This window comes from Zosterops lateralis, assembly GCF_965231275.1.
Source record: "Zosterops lateralis genome assembly, chromosome: 20".
NCBI lineage: Eukaryota > Metazoa > Chordata > Aves > Passeriformes > Zosteropidae > Zosterops > Zosterops lateralis.
Window position 1 is genome coordinate 8,200,651 of NC_139780.1, and position 20,152 is coordinate 8,220,802.

Here is a 20,152-nt window from a genome sequence, read left to right on the forward strand (position 1 = left end):
CAGAAGGAGCTGTTTTCTTTAGGAAAAGGGTTCCTTGGGGCACCCTGGAGCAGGATGTGCTGTTGGGGAGGAGGTGAGGGGGTCCTGGCTGTCTCAGAGTGTTCTGAGGGTGTCCAAGCACCACATCCTCGTGTGTGGGAGCAGCTCTGGCACTGCACAGGGATGGAAAGGCCAAGTTCTACACAGAGAAAGAGGATGAAGCACCAACAGTTTTTTATTTTCTTCTTTTTTTTTTTTTTTTTTTTTTTTTTCCTTGCTGGCAAATTTACTATTTTCACTGAGGCAAATGTCACAGGAAAAAAACATTCTGGTGAGGAAGCAGAAGCTCCTTTTTCTGTGATTTTAACTTCCTGTTGGGGTAGAGAATGATTAACAAATAGAGAAAAAAAAAATAAAATCTTTAGATTTTCTCAGAAATTAGACATTTCCAGGCAGTTCTGCTGCTGAGGAATATTTCAGCTGGTGGTTTTTTGTGGCTTGGCTGCAGGATCCTCGGTGGGATGGGGGGTGATTTTTGCAGGGCTCTGCCTGAGCCTTGGCAACCTCCAGACACTGGCAGCTTTCGAAAAGCAATTTTGCAGAGTGCCTGGTGACAATGTAGGGCATTCCCTGGCGACTCCAGGGCAGCACTGGTGCATGTGCACTTTGTGAAAAACGCTCCAGCAAGAGGCTGTGCCAGGCAGCTTCGTGCATTTATCTGAGCATTAGTGGCCCTCTGAAGTTTATTGAGCTGATAATGTCACGCTGTGACATTTGTTGGGGTCTTGAAATGCAGGAGGTGTTTGTGGCAGTAATAAATTACATGGGATCTTGTTTTTCCCTGGTGTTATTAAATAAGGGGAGGGCAGGGTTGCTCTGCAAAGGCACAGAAACACAGAGGGGCCATGCAGGGAAAGGTGATTTTCCTAGAGCTGGTTGCCTACTGTGTCCAGGGGTTCCTGGAGGGATGATAATGAGCTTTAATGGCTTTTCAGCTCGGCGTCCTTGGAGTTAACACTTTATTTGTATGAACACAGCCCCTCCTTACAGCAGCAGCTCTGAAAGCATCTCCTGTGAGCTTCTGACTGTTTGTGAGCACAAACAGTGCTCCAAAGTGTGTTTCCAAAGTGATTCAAAAATGTGTTTTCCCACCCAGGTTACTTTTTGTGGGTTTGGGATGATCTTTGCAGAGCTGATGCTTTTCAAGAGTTTGAAATGCATTAACCTGTCTTTCCTTAAGGAAGTCCTGCAAAGTAACACCCTTGGCTTGTATCTGAACAGAGCAGGTCTGTCTGCCTGAAGATGGGAAAAACTCAACCCCTTCCTGTATCATCAAATACTTCTAATGGACAGGGGGATGTTTATTATTAATAAGTTGGATATGTGAGTAAAGGGACTTTTGGCAGTCGGGACTGAGAGCGGCCTGGATAAAAGGGAAAATATTTAACAATGCAGTTGCTGTGAATTCAATTAAGAGCAATGAGGAATCTGCTTCTTTCCTAATCTTATTTTCTGAAATATTATTACCCCTGCAACTGCTGCTCAGCAATTCCCAGCCATCCCTCCAGCCCCCGGCACAGCAGTGGTCCCTGCATAATGTAGATGCTGAAATGAGAAATCAGCACTTTGTAATGGGCTCTCAAACTAAAATTAAACATCGATTTCCTGGCTTGCAGTCAGATGGTTGGCATTCAGCTGGCCCAGGGAAGTCTTTCTGGACCAGAGGAATTCTTGTTTGGGCTTTGATGTTACCGAGGTTGTGTCTTGTTGGTTTTGCCCACCTGGGTTCCCTGTGCTGTACAAAGAAGGTGCTCAGTGGGGCTGGATGTGTCCCCTGGGCAGGAGAGCAGGGGACGTGTCCCTGCAGAGCTGGCTCAGGTGACACAGCCACGGCTCTTTCTAGGAACAGGCTGCTCCCCAGCCAGAGGCAGTGGGAGTTCTGGATGTACTGGGCTGCATTCACTCTGAGTTTCTGCCTCACTCCTCCCACTGCTCTGTTTGACACAACAGCAGCCTGGGACTGTCAGGGCTGGGAGGGGAGAGGCTGCTGAGCTCTGGGTCTTTAGGTGAAGCAGGGAACACACTGAATTGCTGAGAGAGGAATATTTTTCTGACAGAAGCACAGCAGAGGAGCTGCTCTGGCAGCTCAGGGCAGGGCTGAGCGCTCTGAGTCACTCTGAGGGCTCACAGATGCTCTGCTCAGCTTTGGGCGACCTCTTTTCTCCGCCAGAAGGGGAATGGTTGCTCAGACCCGCAGCCCTGGCTGTGGTTTCTCGTGCCCTGGTGTCAGATCATCCCTCTCTCTCAGGTTTTTCTGTCTTGGTTTGTGTTTAAGCTGTTGACAGAAAAGGCGACTCCGTGGAGAGGCTTCTGTGGGCAGGATCTGAGCTCCTCCGGGGGCTCTTTGATGTGCTCTCTGTCACCTCCTGCACAGCACAAGTGCAACAGCAGAGTTTATATTTTCTGTTAAAAATTCCCCAGGTCTCTCCCTAATCCCTCTTCAGTTCCTGCTGCTGTGTGAGGGCATTAGTGCTGAGATGAATAACTTAAGCCTAAGCCCCTTTTCACCTCTAATCACAAGCCTAATATTAATGTTCTTCTGCAATTAGGAGTACAACAGAATGTAGAGTTCATCCAAAAAGTGACACCTGATTGCCCCATCCCAGTGGCTCTGTGGTCCAGGAGGATTTATCAGGGCACCCTCCAGCCCAGAGGGCTGACAGATTATTTTTGGTGTTTGATGACAACACCCTGAAGCAAAGAGATATGGAGCAATAAGTTGAAGAGTCTGAATGAAACCATGAAGCAGAAAGGAATGACTTGAGTGGAAAATGAATGTATTGAGCTAATGAATCATTTCGAGGCAAAACAAGAAATTAAATGTACGCTGAAAGCTGGCACATTAAGAAAAGGGCTGCGGGTTTTTTATCCATTTTGCATTTCCAAATGCTGAAACAAAGTCTGTCGGATGGTGAAATCTCATTAAGAAATAATGCTGGGAGCAGGGAAACCAGGATTTGGTTAACAGGAAATGGGGACTTCGCTTCTCCTCCCAGGGCAGCTGGGGACTGCCTTTGTGCTGTGGGGCAGGGGATGGGTGAGTGCTGATCTGGGGGGAAGAGCAGAGTTCATTTTGCCTGACAGCTCCTGGCAGGACAGGGGAAGCCAAGGTTTGGCCTTTTCCTCCCAGAATTTGGCACAGGACGGTGATCCTGGGTGTTCTGACAGCCTGGCAGGGGGATGGAAGGTGTGGTTAGGGCGTGGAGCTGTGCCAAAAATGAATTGTCAGCTTTTCATTCTGAAAGAGAAATACTTTGGATCCCAGAATTCCCATTCCAGCTCCTGCCCTGCTCTCACAGCCAACCTCCTCACAGCTACAGGTCCCAGGCTCTGGGGAGACCCTGCCAGTCAATACGTTGACTTTTTGTACTAAAACATTTAAAGAAATCCTGTGGTGGAGCCTGACTATTCACACTGATTTAGGTCATGACGTGGTGACCACCAGTGAATTTATTCTGTATTTCCAGCCTGCAAAGGGGCAGCGCCGCCCTGCAGTGGGGCTGGGCCGTGGGGCAGCACTGCTGGGATGGGTTGGCACAGTTTGGGGTGGGGTTGGCACAATTTGGGGTGGGGTTGGGACACTGGGGGTAGCACGGCAGGAGCTGGGTGATGGCAGGAACTGGGTGACGCGCTGTGGTGACACTGCTGTCCGTGGTGCTGAGCCCTGAGCCCCACACAGGCTTCAGCACCTTCAAGACACTTTTTGTTCTTGGCTGCCATCAAACCAACCAGGAGCAGCTCTCGACTTGCGGAATTCCCAAAATAGGGAAGAGTACAGGACCCTTTCCAATCCCACCTATGCACTCAGGTGTTTTCTCCAGCTCAGCTCTCCCCTGGCCGTGGTGAATTCCCTTTTCTGTTGGATATCTTGACAAATCAATGCCAAGAGTGTTGAAGGAGCAGCAGATTTTGCTGTCACCTGAAGAGGGGAATGTGAGTCACTCTGGGCCAGGTCAGGGGCACCTGCCAGGCCAGGTGAGCAGGAACTGAGCCCTGCTGGCCCCTCTGAGGGAGCAGCAGTGAGTTCCTCCCTGCGGGTGCGTTCAGGAGGGGACAGGGCTCTGCTGCTTTGTGTCTGAGAGAGCCAAACCTGCTGAGTCTGTTCCCTGGCACGCAGTCTGCACGCTGCTCTGCACACTGAGGAATGAGATAAAATAGCTTCCTCCTCCTCATGTTGCTACCAAAAAACAGCAATGGGGGAAAAAAAAATCCTTCATCCCCTGCCCTGCCTGTGGTGATAAGAGCAGTGCAATCCTTCTTTTGACAGAGTCAGGCAAGGCAATTTCATTATTTAGCAAACAAAGCCTTTTCAGGATTTCTGCATCGTGGATGTTTTTTCTCGGCGGTTTTGCACCAAATTTGTTGCAGCAGCAGCAGCAAGGCCAGAGAGTTTGCCTTGACTCCCCTCACTACCAAAATAAATGTACAGGGCAGGATTGTTCCACTGAGCAGCCGTGACTGGGGAGAGGAGAAGAAGGAAGGAGATGGTACGTGCCGACAGCTCTAAACTGATTGCGGTGAGGATTGCTATGTATGAGAGAGTTCAGGGGGGAAAGAGGAGGAAGTCACAGAGGCAGCCGAGGCTGGCAGGATGGCAAGAGCCAAGCTGAAGAATTCCCCTTCAGAGAGCCATTCCCATGTCAAAACCGTCCCACCAGCGACCACAGAAGATGTCCACGGGGTGAGCCCCTTGTTACCGTCTCGGAGGATGGGATCCATGGGGAGTGATGTCGGACAAAGGTATTGCAGGACTGCAGTGGTGCGTGGGGAGACTGGGCGGGGGAGGCAGCACCTTTTATCTTTTAAATGAGAGGGAAAGGATTAGTGCCTCCACGGGCTGGAGGGGTGGTGGATCAAAGCCTGGATTGCTGTGTTAAAGAGCCACGCCAGCTCCAAAGTTGTGTTATGAAATAGGGAGCCGGAGCAGAAGGAAACCAGTTCCTTTAAATTTTTTATAGGTGCTTCTTGATTTTTATATTTTTTTTATATGCCTGAAGCATGTCTGAATGGCAGCCTGAGCCCGTGGGGCTGCCACACACCACTGTTAACTTGCACTGCACCTTCCCTGTGCAGTATAAACCCCAAGCTTATTTACACTGCTAACGGCACGCACTGTACATAAGCACCATGTTTGCATGGCAGGAGGGATGCTCGGTCCCCCCCATCTGAGCAATAATTTATTTGTAACTGCAATAAAAAAAATAAATAAAAAAAGAGGAAGCTGCCGTAGGAAATACTGCAGCCTTCCTGCAAGCACAGAGCTGAGTGTAGAGAGAGGAAGGAGCTGTTTTTCAGGAGGAGGAGAACGCTCTGCGCTGCTCTGGGGATTTCAGTGATTCAGAAGGAGCCAGGTCCCCTGGTTACGATGAGGATGCAAATGTCACTAATTCAGTTCTTGTTCTGTTCGTTCCATTTTCTGTTCCCTTCTCCTCCGCCATCTACCCAGCCTCTCAGCCCATCCATGCTGCCTCACCTGTGACTGTGTACTGTACATCTCCTAGGATGCAATTTGGTGCAAATGAGCACGGTGGGAAAGCTCCCCTGCTCGGGGAGGGGGGAATTTTACTTGTTTGGCTTTAGACTGGAATGAATTAATGCCTCAGCTTGTGCCTCTTGGCATATCTGGGGGGAGGGTGGCAGGGAGCCAGGAGCAGCAGCTGTGGTGCCCGCCGGGGAAGCCGGGGAGGGAGGAGTGTGCTGGGGAGCACCGGCGTGGCTGCTGCCGGTGCCCAGCCCTGCCGGGCACATGCTTCAGTCTCCAGGTCTGGGAGGAGGCAGAGTCCTCCTGGTGCCCTGGGGAGCTGTGAGTGTGTCCCTGGTGTGGTGTGCCAGAGCTCCAGATGGCACCGGGGCCCGGGCTGTGGTGAGCAAACACCGGGAGCTGGTGGGGAGCTGCCTCTGGCTCTGCCAGGCAAGGGCTCTCACTCTGAGTGAAGGCTGAGGATGGGCATTGTGCAGGTGCAGTGGGAATAAATCCCCAGAGCTGGTGTGGTCTCAGAAGGTTTTGACATCCTGGGTCTGCTCCCAGTGCTGTTTGTGGTCTGGTTTTGTGCTTTGCTTTCATTGCTGCAAAAAATCTGGATCTGTCCTGGGAGTACCTGAACCTCTGAGGGCACATCCTGAGCACCACTGTGGGCAAAGCCTTTGGAGCTTTGCTCCTGTGCTCCTCCATGTTCTGGTGGTGTCCCCTCAGGACAGGGTCAGTGGTCAAACCAGATGTGTAGGGGCCAGAAAAATACAACTGGGAGACTGCTGCAAACTCATCCTGCTGATCAGCAGTGATTAAACTTGCCAGAGGGGCTTCTCCTCTCTGGCACCCAGGGGCTTGGTGGATTCCTGCCCAAGTCCAGGGGGCCAAACCTTCATCCCAGGCTGATCCTCCCTGTGTTTTGTGGGAGCACAGCACAAAGCAGGGAAGCTGCAGGGGACTACTGGATCTGGAGGGAGGGGATTCCAAAAGTCACATCACTACAGTGTTTTGGTGGACCCTCCAGAGAAGGTACCCCAGAGCTGTATAAAGACCAGATTCCCTGGGTTTCACTGGAATTTTTGGTGATTTGCTGCAATCTTGTTGTCAGAGGCTGCTGCTGTGAGGCAGAGGAGCTGGTGGAACACTTTGAACCCCCGTGGCAGCGGGCAGAGCCCTGCACACCACAGCTTGCCATGTCTGGATTCCCCACTGCCAGCACCTCCTGCTTCCCAACAATGAGTGGGTAATTGAGGCTGAGATTCCTGCACTTCTCTTCCACTGCTGCAGGGAAGGCAGGAGGATTGGTTTGGAAGTGATGAACAGAGTTTGAGATGCTTTGTGTCACCCAGAGCCAGACTCAAGCACCAAGTTATCAGTGACAATTGTCCCCGGGAGCTGGGAGTGAATTTCCAGGGGAGGGTGGAAGGAGAAGTGTGCTGCAGGATGCAAATGATTCCTCCTGATGATTGAAGCCAGGGAAATTTATTCTCACCTACTTTATTTACCTCCTTACTCTTGTCTCTGAGTCATTGCAGCATCTCAAAGCTTTTAGGGGTTCCCAGTCAAAACAGGAGGAAAGGATTTGAATTCATCTGAGGAAAAACCACTCTACAGCTTGGGAGTAAAAAGGGGAATTCAGAACTGCCCCTGGGCAGGGATATTTTCCTGTGTCTGGTGACCTGCAGGTGGGATGGGACCAGCCCAGGTTGCCCATGTGGAAGAGGCTTGGAGTTATTTCTGTGTGTCAGGGGCTGATGTGGGATGGGGATGGGACTGGGAGCCTCTGGCCATGCCAGGGAGGGCAGGCTCCCTGCAGACCAGCTGCCTGGGCACTGAGACTGCCCTGGCACCAGGTGATAGTGCCTGGAACCAGCCAGGAGAGGCTGAGTCTGCTCCCTGCATCCAGGATTTTCCTGAGGCAGGTTTGTCTCTTGTGCTGGGGGGGGGTTTGAAAGGGAAAGGTGTGGAGGGAAGCCGAGCTCCAGGGAGCACTCTGTGCTTGGGAAGGAGCTGCTGGCAGGAGGCAGGACAGGCAAACATCTGTTTGGATCCCATTTCAGGACCGGTGATCTCCCTGCAGCACCCGGTGCGGGTTTAAAAACACAAACAAAGGTTTTTGCAAGATAACCACGTCCTGTTTGTGCAGCTCTGCTGGAAGCAGGGGAAGCTCTGGCCACTGCCTGTCCCAGGGCACACTGAGGCTCTGCAGGGATTGCAAACATTCCCGTTTGGTGCCTGGTTTGGATGCTCTGCCCAGATCTTGGCAGGGCTCTGTGTCCCCTCCACTCCTTCAGTTGTGTTTGTTGAGCTGCCTGTAACAGAATTGTGAGGGAGGAAGATTAGCATTGCAGAAGAGCTGGGCTTGGAGAGGGCCTGGAGGGCTCTGCTCCAAAGCTGGACTGGCTTTAAAGTTGTCCCAGCTGGCTCAGGACTGGTCCTGCTGAATTCTGAACGTCTCACTGGACATTTCTCAGCCTCTTTGGGTGCCAGGTGCAGGGTTTGATCATTCTCAGGGTGAATAATTTTTCCCTTGCTGCATCTTGTACCTGTTCCCCCTTGTCCTTTTTGCTGTGTGTCCCAGAGGAGTCTGGCTGCTCCTCTCCTGTCGGGCAGCCCAAGGCAGCAGCTGGATCCTTCTCTCCCTTTCTTTCTCCTTCAGGCTGCTCACTCCCACCCCTCCCAGCCTTGCCTCATCTCTCAGTTTGAGATATTTTTGGCAGGAATAAATGGGACTCTGCTTCAGCCCCGTTACAGTCAACAAGGTGCTGGAGTCTCCTCAGTGGGAAAGAGCAGAGCTCTGCTAGGCCGAGTTTAATGCAGGATGCTTTGGAGGTAAAGCACTCCAGAGAGTGAGGAATTCACCCAAACCTGTCTGAAAATAGAATTTCTGACCGCTGGATGTTTGTTCCCCCCAGGGGCAGCCTGCTATTAACAAACAGGATTGCTATATGTGGATTTTTTGCCTGACACTTGCACAGAAATGAACCACAGAGAGGTCCAGTCTGGCCAATGAAACCCCCACATCCACTCAGTCCCTGCAGGAGCTCTGCAGGTGATGCTCTCTATAGGAAACATTTTTAACATTTCTTTAACAAAAGCTTTTTCCAGCAAAGACCTTTCAGGGCCCTCTCTGTGCCCTCAGCAAATGCCATAAATGGGCTGGTTTGCTGCCTCAGCTCTGGGTGAGGAGCTTTTGAGGAGAAATTCTGTGCCAGGGACATCCCTTGTGTGGGGTTTGCCCATCCCTGCCCTGCCCCAGCCTTGGGTTTCTTGCAGCTTCTGTCCTGGCTGGGGATGAGGGTTTGTACCAGAAATCCAAGAGGTGTCAGGGTGGTCTGTGCCAGACCTGGCCCCTGCACTGCTCTCTCTGGGCTGGGGACATCAGTGACACTTTGTGAGGGGGGGCAGGACCCAGCATCGCTGGGGGAGCCTTTCTGGAGAAGATCTGAAAGACAATCTGGGGCATCCAACCTGTTTTGCTCATGAAGCACTTTGGCTTTGATGTGCTCTGCTGGGCTGGGCTGGGCTGGGCTGGGCTGGGCTGGGCAGGCCTGGCTGGGAGGTGTTTTTGGGGGGTTTCTCTGGGTGGGGGGCACTGGGGTTTGCTCTGGGCTGTGGCTGTTGGCTGCAGCGTGTTCATCTGTGCCCACATCTCCCAGCCTTGCCCTGGCAGTGCCCAACCCACGGGCTGTCTCAGCCTTGGGCTCCAGCCCTCCCAGCCCTGCCCGTGGAGGGCTCAGCATCCTCTGTCCTGCCAGCCCTGGATGTGCTTCCCTTGGGCTCTTCTCCTGCCAGGCCGGGGAGGTGGCACTGCCCACGCCTCGGGGCGCTTCTCTGGGGGATGCTGAGGGTGTTTGCGGGGCGGGATCACGGCAGGAATGGAGCTCAGGGCAGTATGTAAATCCATCCCGGATCCCGGCAGCGATTCCATCCCTCACACAGCAGAGCCGTCCATCAGCGCGGCAGCGATTCCACCCCGGGCTGCAGACTGAAGGCCTCTTTTCCTCGCCCTGGAGCTGCTGGAACTGCCCCGAGCCCTGCTCACCCTCCCGGTTTTGTAGCCGCTCCTCTGCTCAGGGACAGCACCGACACCCCCGTGTCCCATGGGGGCTCAGCCCTGAGCTCCTCCAGCCTTTGGATGTGTTTGTGGCTGCTCCTGTGTCCGTGGTCTCCACCCCTCAGAGCCCAGGTCCCCTCTGGCAGGAATGGTTTGCCACCCCCCGGGCTGGGTGCTGGGATTGGGAAGTGCTGAGCTCTCCTCCCACGCTGCCGAGCATCTCGGTGCCCTACATAGCCCTGACAGGCAGACACGATCCTCACCTCGGGATGCCACACTCGGCACTTGGGCTTCTGCTCTGTTTATTTTCGGATCCTCATTCCCATCAGGTCCCATCAGGTCCCATCAGGGCACAGGGATCAGCACGTTCCTCCCCCAGGGGAGGTTTTCCTGCTTGTTCTGAGAGTGACACCCCTCTGAGTGGGCCATGAGGGTCTCACATCCCACCTCCAAACTTGTCCACAGCCCTTCCCTCACAAGGATCCCTTGTCAGGACTGCAAAGACTCATTTAGCTCATTAGCAAAGGCAGGGAGCTGTGTGTCAGACCAGCCTGAGCACCTGCAGGGCCTTTTTGCCCAGGCTTGGCAGTGCCTGCCCTCTCCATCGACCTGAAAGGAGCTTGTGGTCAGGTAGGATTGGTCTCTTTTTCCAAGAAACAACCATTAGGACAAGAGGAAATGGCCTCAAGTTGTGCCAGGGGAGATTTAGGTTGAATTTGGGGCAAAGTTTCTTTACCAAAAGGTTTATCCAGCCCTGGCACAGGTGGAGTCCCCATCCCTGGAGGGATCTGAATGATGTGTGGTTGTGGTGTTTGGGGACATGGCTCAGTGGTGAGTTTGGCAGTGCTGGGGGTATGGTTTGATGATGGATTTGATGACCTTAGAGCTCCTTTCCAACCTCCATGAATGTGTGGCTGACTCTGGGAGAGGCACAACTTTTTGGAAGGTAACTCCAGGCCAGTCTGGACACCGGGCTGGGAACAGCCTGTCTGGCTGCAGCCAGTGCTGCTGCAGTTCTGGCACTGAGCCTGCTGCTTCCCAAACTTTATGTGTTGGAGCTGTGATGTGGCTTTTGCAGAGGGATGCCAAGGAAAAGAGCTCCTGTGGTTAAAGAAGCGCCATGGGGAGGCAGCTGGGCCCGTGCTGCAGGTGAGCTGCCTCCTGCTCCTGCTCCTGCTCCTGCTCGTGTGGCAGCTCCTGTGCCAGTGGCAGCACAGCCGGTCCATGTGGCACCTCTGCAGCTCTCTGCAGGTCCCTGGAGCTGCTGGTGGCTTCTCCAGGTGCCCACCAGCACAGCTGGCTGAGTTCCTCCACACCAGGGCTGCTGGAGGCTCAAGCCCCTTTCCCTGGGGTCATCCCAGAGCTGGGAAGGGGAGCTGCCCTTCCCTCCCCTCTCGCATGGCTCTGTGAGCAGACGTGTGCCTCTTCCTCTCACTTTCCCCTTCCCCTTGCTCGTTCTTTCTCCCCCTCTTTTCTTTCTTTTTTCATCTCCTCCCATCTGTCCTTCTCACATCGGGCTATTTTGGGCTGAGTTTCTCACTGTCGGTATGGTAGGAACCGTGGTGCAGCTCCTGTCTCTAGGGGATGAGCAGGGCTTTGGGGAGCCTCCCCAGGCACTTACCTTGCTTGGCTCATCTTCACCCCCCTGCCTTGACCCTCAGTTGAAGGCGTTTTGATATCAGGGTGAAAAGGCATTAAATCCTCCCCAGAGCTAAGGGACAAGGTCATCAGATTTAATGCCTTTCCACCTTGGTCTGGAAATGCCTCTGAGCCTTGCAAGTGGTTATTAAAGCAGCCTGGAGCCAAGAGTGGTGTTGGCAGGTCATTACTTGTGTCTGCAACTTCCAGCAGCTTCAAGTCAAGGCATGAATTTTTTGTTTGTTTGTTTGGAAATGATGGATGTAAATTGAATAGGAAATGCACCACCAGAAGTGAATTTTTAATGCTCTTCATTTACCAAAAATTCGGGAGGCAGTGGTGACAGTGCAGAGTTTGCTGGGAAGGAAACAGGTCCCTGTGTGAGCTGGGCTGAGCTGCTGCTGTGCTTTGCTGCTCTGTCCCTCTGAGCATCCTGGAGCTCTTGGAACACAGGGACAGCATTTATTCTCAAATTACCTGCACAAGGCACGAGAGCTAAATGTCCCCCAGATCCTGCAGTGCCCTGGCAGAGCTGGAGGAGAGCTGGGGCTTGGGGCTGGCTGCCTTCCCCCCTGGAGAGAAGGGAACTGGTTGTGCTGCCCCAATTCTTGGGGTACTGGAGCCCAGGGGTGCTGTGCACATCTTGCCCAGCTCAGGGAGGTGCTGCCTTTGCTGGAGGTGCTGGAGCCAGACCTGAGGAGGAAGGTGCTGCTCAGCCCAGGAGCTGCCTCCAGCATGGGTGGGCAGGTGATTGCTCTCTCTTTTACATAAGCAAGCTTTCTTATGGCTTTGTTCTAATAATAAACGTGCCTTTGTCTCCTCACCTTCTAATAAAACCTTCCCCTTTTGTCAGGGGCTGTAGCTGGAAAGGTGGGGGCAGACCCGTCTTCTGCAGCAGCCAAGAAGTTCCTTCCCCCTCTGCTCCTCTCCTTTCTCCCACCCTTTCCTGCTCTGCTCTTCTGTCTGGGAGATGTTTCTTGTGCCAACCAGCAGCTTGGCAGCACCAGGACAAGGGGCCTCAGCTCCCCCTGTGTGGGCACAGCTCTGCCCTCCCAGCCCCTGGATCCTGCAGGGGAGCAGAGGTTGTGTCCCTGCCTGTGCCATCCTTGTTTTCCATGGGAATGAGGCGAGCCGAGGTTTGTCTGCTCTCCTGGAGCCAGACCTGGATGAAATAAAAAAGGTCAATTTGAAGTAGATTATCTAAAGCACATTAAAAGCCAGTGTAACCTTTCTGACTCCATTAAGTGGCTTTAGTTCTGTGTGTTGTAAATCACTGTTAAAGTGTTTTTAGGGTCTGGAAAACAGCTGTTTTCCAAATGAGATTTGGAGTGATTTTTAGTTTTATTAGAGGAATCTCCATGTTTTCTCAGCAATTGGAGTGTTGGTGAGAATTTGAGTGCCTGGTGGGAAGAAGGAGAGGTTTCAGTGGGATACTTCAAATCACTTCTTCCCTCTGTGACCAGCACAACAAACTTCACTCATTTGGGAGCCAAAGGCAGCTTTTTGTAACCAAAAAAAAGGGAGATTATTTTATTGCATGTGCTTTAACCATGGCACAGAGTGGCCAAACCACCCTTGGGGAGGTTTATGTCCATCCATGACTTTGGAATCCCTTTTGTTCATGGTGCTTCCATGTCAGTGAGGTGATTATTCTCCTCCCGAGCCCGTGGCTTTGGGGTAAGGAATCCTGGAGATCTCCCTGGCTCATCCCAGTCCCCCAGAACCCTCAGGTTCTGCAGGACCCCATTGATCTGTGTGGGTTGGTGCCTTTGCTGTTTGGCTTTCAGGAGGGTTTCTCTGCGGCTGGAATTAGCTCCTGTTCCTGTTTTTCTCGGCTGCCAGCTGGCACCAGATTAGGAGAAAACCAAATCATTTGCTGATTCTTTCCCCATAAAAACATCTCTGTGAGGGAGAAAAGGCCACTGTTCATAACCAAACGCAGGCGGAGGGGCCCGAACAGCCCCTGCTGCTAACGTGGGATAATCCAATTTAGCTGGAGGGAGCCTGAGCTGGCAGACTCCTTCCCTCCTTCCCTCCTTCCCGAGGCTCTGCTCTGCAGCTGGAGAAAATCTGGGCAGGAATAAATGCCAGGGCTGCTGTGAGGCACAGCTGCAGAGACACCCCAGGGCTTGCTCTTGCTGGGAGAGGTGGGACAAGAGACCACTTTGGTGTGAATTAACTCAGTGCTCCAGGAGGGTTGCAGGAGAAAGCTGGAAATGCGGAGGGAAGAAAGGGAAGATGGCTGGAGATGAACTCAGAGAAGAAAATGTTCTGAGAAAATCTTACAGAACCCTCCAGTACCTAAAGGGGCTCCAAAAGAGCTGGAGAAGGACTTGGGATAAGAGCCTGGAGTGACAGGACAAGGGGGAATGACTTCACACTGAGAGAAAGCAGGGCTAGATTAAATACTGGGGAGGAATCCTCCCCTGGCACAGGGTGCCCCATCTCTGGGAATGTCCAAGGATATTCACCTGGGATAGAGGAAGGAGCAATGAGCTCCTCCCCAGCCTCTGCACAGACCAGAGCCCAGGAGCAGGAGCAAAATAAATCCTGGCCCAGGGAGGCTGCTGCTCATAGCTGAGGGAAGGATCAGCTCCTTTTGGGCTCACATTTCTGCTGAAATGGGAATTTATTGCTTTTATTTAGTTTGAACTGTGCTGGAGTGCTGCGGACTCGTAAAGCAAAAGCAAAATGTAAGAAAAATCTTTATGGTCTGCAGCAGCCCCCTTGGCTTTGATGATATTTCTCGGTGTCCCTGGCTGGCAGTAAATAAGGGAAGGAGAGAGGGCACTGCTGGAACAGGGCAGGGCTCAGGCTCAGTCAATGATGGGGATCCAGGGCCATCCCAGGGGTGTCCTGATGACAACATCATTTTCCCAAGGGGGTTTTTTGCTTTGCAGCTGTAATTGCTGTGTTTGACAGCCCTGTGCTGTCTGTCTGTCTGTCTGTGAGATGTACAGTACATGAGCACAGGCCCTTTGCCTCCCACCCATTCTTGTTTTTCTCTGTGTTCTTCCTCCCCTTGCCTCGAACCCCTCATCACCCTCATTGTTCCTCTCTGTTATTTGATTTGATTTTTGGCTTATTTTTTTATTCTGTTTTCTTTTCCCTTCTCTGCTCATCACTGGTGTCTGTAAAACCAGCCCAGGAGAGGGGCACAGTGCTGAGTTCCTGAAAGCAGCAACCCTTCAAAGTCTCATTTCTCTGCACTAAGTGTGGCACCGATCAGAGGCAGAGCAGTGACTCATTTTTTTTTAAAAAAAGGGGCATAAACCAGGCATAAACCCCATTTTTATCCATGGAGAGGAATCCTTAGAGGGGCTGTAGTTGGCCAAGCCACCAGAGTATCCCAGGGAGCTGAGCAGGGCCATGTCCCAGGCGTGGTGTGACCTCGGCTGAGCACTTGGGTGGCCTCTGGTCCCCGGGGCATTCCTCACCCTCTGTGCTGCTCTCGCTCTTAGGCCTCACGCCGAGGATTTCAGCGTGGATTCCTCCTTCTCACAGTAAGTGCTGCGCCCGCGTCCCCCGGCGCCGCGGGGAGGGACAGGGGACCGCGCCTTGCTCTGGGGAAAGGACCACCCTGCCCTCCAGGGGGCAAAAATCACCCCATTGGAATTTGGGGTGTTTGGGGCGCGTGGTGAGATGAGTTTTTTGGGCAGTACCTGCTGCTGAGAAGAGTGTTTGACCTTGGCTCTAAATTACCGTGGATTAAAGGGGATGGTCCATCCTTGGAAGAGTTTCCAGGCCAGGATGGATGGGGTTTGGAACAACCTGGTCTAGTGGGATTGTCCCTGCCCATGGCTGGACCAGATGACCTTTATAGGTCCCTTCCAACCCAAACCAGCCTGTGGTTCCATGATGATCCTGCTTTTCAGGGAGCTGATAAGCACAAGATTTGTCCTTTACTGCTCGGGGCACCAAGGAATTGTGTATGGGAGCAGCAAATCCTTCAGCAGTTCCCACCACGGGGAGCATCCTTTGCTCCCAGGGACAGACAAGTTTCTTGAGGAAGAATTGATAGCAGCAAATGGGCAATTATCCATTAACGATGAGCTCCATGCACAGCCCTAATTAAACAATGCAGATTCATCAGCACAAGCAATTACTGGAGCAGACTCATGAGTGTCAGTCTCCAGTGTTGCAAAACAAATAGGCCAAAGGAAACACATCCCGTTGCTGCTTCCCTTTTGGGGTTTTAACCTTCAGTAGAATTATTTCATTGAGGAGCAAGTCCATGAGCACCATACAAACCTTGGATGGCAGATGGTGCCCCATCCTGGAAGTGTCCAAGGTCAGGTTAGACGGGGTTTGGAGCACCCTGGGATAGTGGAAGGTGTCCCTGTCCACAGCAGTGGGTGGAACAGGATGAATTTTAAAGTCCTTCTAGCCCAAAGTATTCTATTATCTACAACTTGAACCCCTGAGCATGTCCCTGTTTCCTCCAGCATTTGGTCTGGTGCCTGGAAATGAGCTCTGCAACTGCCACACAGTTGGAGAGGGATTACAGCTGCCTTCAGGGAATGGGGAATCGATAAAAATCCCATTTCCATTGCAATGTCCTCCCTAATAAAAAACTGTATGTTTATAAAAGAGCTAAAAGTCAAGCAGGAGATTTCTTTTACATCTCTTCAGGCCCATGGATCCTCTCCTGCAGCCTGTGTCAGCCCTTGTCCCTCTGGCACATGAGGGTTTGTGGGATGAGCCCAGGGCATGATGTGAGATAAATGGCCCTGGAGGCCAAACCTGCACTTGGGCAGAGTTTTTCCTGTAGTGACTGCTTGGAATTTGCTTTTCATCCCCAAAAATAAAACTGCAGCATTACTGCTGGAGCCAGGATGACATTACCTGCACCCAGCTGGGTCTAATTTGCTGCAGAGTGGTTGGCAATATCAATTCTTTCTTTGGGCAAAAAAACCATGCTCCATGATAAAACAGGATGGGTTTTTTCTGATTGATTCCCATGGTAAATGCAGGAAACCTTGAAGAAACAAGTCCTTGGGTTTGAGGGGCAGAATGTGCCACAGCATCATCCTGGCTCCCTGGGCAGTGTTAATTGATGTGGGACTCAGCTCTGCTGATTGTGGTCTGTGATGAGCCTCGGTGTGGGCAGTGCCAGGAAAACTCATTCCTGGTGCTGCAGGAGCCAGGAGGGGCAGCTGCCTTTCCACGGGGCTGTGACAGTGCCATGGTGGCTGTGACAGTGCCGTGGTGGCTGTGATGGTGGCATAGTGGTGGCTGTGATGGTGCCACAGTGGCTGTGACAGTGCCACAATGACTGTGGTTGATACCACTGCAACTTTGACAGTACCATGATGACTCTGACACTGCCATGGTTGGTGTGACAGTGCCATGGTGGTGTGACAAGTGCCATGGTGGCTGTGATGGTGGCATAGTAGCTGTGACAGTGCCACAATGACTGTGGTGATACCATGGTGACTCTGACAGTGCCATGGTGGCTGTGGTAGTGCTGTGGTGGCTGTGACAATGCCATGATGGCTGTGACAGTGACAGTGCCATGATGACTGTGATGGTGGCACAGTGGTTGTGATGGTGGCATAGTGGTGGCTGTGATGGTGCTATGGTAGCTGTGACAATGCCACAGTGACTGTGGTGATACCACGGTGACTCTGACAGTGCCATGATGGCTGTGACAGTGACAGTGCCATGGTGGCTGTGATGGTGGCACAGTGGCGGCTGTGATGGTGTCACGGTGGCTGTGCCATGGTGGGTGTGACAATGCCTGTCACAGGCTGATGTGTGACCTGTGAGCACCTCAGGGCCAGACACTGCTGTGATCCCTGAGGGTCACCTGGGATTCTGGGGTGAGGGGGAGAGCTCTTCCAGGGATGTGGGATGACAAAATTCACTAAAAGTGGGCAGGTTTGCCGTGTCTGCAATACCTGGTGACCCTGCCAGAGGTGTCCCAGTGCTCTCCTATACCTCTCTCAGGACCTGAGTGAGACCCCCCCTTCTGCCCTTCCCTGCCCAAAGCAGGGACAGGCAGCCCCAGCCCCCCGTCCCTCCCTGGCTGTTTGCTGCTTTGTGGTTTACAAACATCCCCGATATTTAGCGGAGGAGCTGCCGCTGCAGCGGGGGAGCCCGGCGGGTGTGTGATGATGCCCGGGAGAAGCCGAGGCGCTCCCGGGGAGCGTGTCCATCAGTCCTGCCCCAGGGCCGGATCCGAGCATCCCCGGCACCGGGAGGGCCCCGCCGTGGCAGGAGCAGCCCCCGGGGGCGATCCCCGGCCCGGTTTGAAGCCGTTTCTGCCCTGCCCAAAGCGCAGCCCCTCCTCCTTGGAGTAATTGTTCAATTACTGCTTGTTGAGCGCGGGGGCAGCTCGCGGTGTCTGCGCCTCTGGCAGGCGCCCAGGCTGTCTGTGTGCACAGCTGTGCAGCCATTCCCATCCCCGCTCCCAAATCCCCCTCTGGGAGCTCGGCTGGAGCTGTCCCCGATGGCAAACACAGGGCACAGAGCTCAGCCCCTGTCACCGTCCCGCTGTAGATTCTGTCCCAACACGCCTCACCATCGGGAAAAGAAAAAAAAAAAAAAAAAAAAAAAAAAAAAAAAAAAAAAAAAGGAAAAAAACTTCCCAAAGGGAATCAGGAGGGCTGGAGCTGCTGGGTATTCATGTAGCTGCCATCAGCAGGTAGCTGAGCCCCAGCCTGGCGGGTTTTTGTGGTTTATTTGGGAAGGATTTGGGCTGTGCTCAGGTTCCAGCTGGCACCGGCTGCTCCCGGGGCTGAGTGAGGGCTGGAGGCAGCCCGGCCATGGCACGGTGCCCTCAGAGCAGCCTGCAGCCTCCTGGGGGTGCTGGGAGAGGAAATGCTGCAGCCCTGCCCTGCCCTGCCCTGCCAGCCCTGCTGCTCACCTTCCTCTGAGCTGTGTCTGGTGCCCATCCCCAGGGAGCCCAGCCGGGCCAGCAGCACATTTCTGTAATTCCAGCGTGGCTGCAGCCGCATTTCTTGTGTGTTTGACCAGTGTGGGTTTGCATGGAGGATGCAGAGCTGTCCTCTGGGCTGAGCTGGAGTGGAGGGGTGAAGTGGGGTCCCACTTGAGCTGCCTTGGCAGAGATTGCAGAGATTTCTTGGGTTTTGCTGGTCTGTTGGGTATTTTTCCTTTAAAAAAAATAAAAATCTGAAGGGTCTTGTTTGCATCCTGCTACATGATGGGAGAAATTCCTTGTGAAGCTTCCTGGGACCAGAAATTGTCCCCAGTTGGATGGGCACGGGAGCAGCCTGGTGGAGTGGAAGGGGCTGGAATAAGATGATTTTTAAGGTCCCTTCCAATCTGACCCATCCTGGGATTGTGCCAACACCAGCATTTCCCACCCAGCTGAAGTGTGAGGGGCAGGAATGGAGCTGTGGGGAGAGGCTGAGGGCTTTTTTCCCTGTCAAGAGCTTTATTTATTTGAAGACATGCTTCTCATGGCACGAAGTGTCTGATATAAAATCCAGCAAAACCACGCTGGGAAGGCAAGTCCTTCTGCAGAAAGGAGCAGGGGGCTCTGGGCAGGGCCTGGGGCAGGGCTGGCAGCTCCCTCCCTTGGCTGGCTGCTGGATTTTGGGGCTGTCTCAGCTCTCAGGCTGAGCCCAGGGGCTGTCACAGCCTGTGGGGGTCAGAAGGAGCTGGTTGTGCCCCACTGCCCATGTGAGTGTCCCATGGATGCAGAATTTGGGGGATATCTCCACCTCCTCATCCTTGTATAGGTTATTTTTTTGGTGTGTGTTTTCCTCCTTTTTAAGAAAACTATCCCAACTCTCTGAGGAAATTGCAGGTCAGGAGCAGGGGCTGTGCTCCTCAGTGTCTATTTTAATGCCAGTGGGCTGCTATGTGCTCATCCTGGCCTTTCATCCTGCACTTTTCTGAACAAACTATTGTGTCTTTTTTTTGGGAACTCATCATCTTGCAACAAATTGTCTCTAATCTTAGATTAATAAAGTACAATAAATAACCCAGCAAAGAAAACGGAGTCGCTCAGGCATGATGAAGTGCATAATAGCAGTAATTACACTTCCAAGCAGAGGGGTTGTAACTAAACTTGTACCAGGATCGTTGTTTGCGTGGCCTGGGGGGGTTCAGAGGGGGTGAGGGGAGGGAGCTGTGGGCTGCCTGTGGAGCTGGTCACCCTTGCAGTGGCCTGGGATGGGCTGGCAGGAGGATGACTGGACAGTGAGGATGATGCTCCAGGTGGGAAGAATGTTCCAGGTGGGAAGGATGTTCCAGGTGGGAAGGATGCCTCAGGTGGGGATGATGCACCAGATGGGAAGAATATTCCAGGTGGGGATGATGCTCCAGGTGGGCAGGATGCTCCAGGTGGTAAAGGTGCTCCAGGTGGGAAAGGTGCTCCAGGTGGGAAGGAAGCTCCAGGTGGACAGGGTGCTCCAGGTGGGCAGGATGGTTCTGGTGGGAAAGGTGCTCCAGGTGGGAAGGGTGTCCCAGGTGGGGATGATGCCCCAGGTGGGGATGATGCCCCAGGTGGGAAGGATGCCCCAGGTGGGAAGGGTGTCCCAGGTGGGGATGATGCCCCAGGTGGGAAGGATGCTCCAGGTGGGAAGGATGCTCCAGGTGGGAAGGGTGTCCCAGGTGGGGATGATGCTCCATGTGGGAAGGATGCTCCAGGTGAGAAGGATGCCCATCCATGGCAGCAGGGAGGGCTCACTCTGAACAGCCCGTCCCGGCAGAGCTGCTGTGAAGGCAGAGCTGTCAAAGTGTGTTTTGGGGTGGTGATAATGCAGTCAGAGTTCTGCTTGATTTTTATCTCCAGTTAACTCCCTGACAATGAAATTAAAGGGTAGGTTTTACATGATATCATCTCCTTCCCTCAGCTGGAAATGGAGTAGGAGCTCTGATACTTTGGGATGGTGCTGCTGCCTGAGAGGAGCCACCCCTCTGGATTTACCTGCAGAGTGGGACCCCACAAAGACCTGGGGCTCAGCCTTGGCAGGTTG

General features: G+C 53.1%; 1 protein-coding gene across 4 annotated transcripts in view; it reads left to right on the forward strand.

Moving 5' to 3' along the window:
- The window catches only part of KCNT1 (potassium sodium-activated channel subfamily T member 1), a gene marked incomplete at both ends in the record, with an annotated part of 80,905 nt that overhangs the window by 35,708 nt on the left and 25,045 nt on the right, over nt 1-20,152 (forward strand). For 2 of the 4 annotated variants that reach the window (XM_083876039.1, XM_083876040.1), the window contains 2 exons: nt 4,631-4,779; nt 14,666-14,707. The exons of the other annotated variants lie outside the window; for them this stretch is intronic. In XM_083876039.1, the coding sequence (XP_083732165.1) occupies nt 4,631-4,779; nt 14,666-14,707 (191 nt within the window). Of the gene's footprint in view, nt 1-4,630; nt 4,780-14,665; nt 14,708-20,152 lie in introns of those variants that run through there. 4 annotated transcript variants of the gene reach the window in all.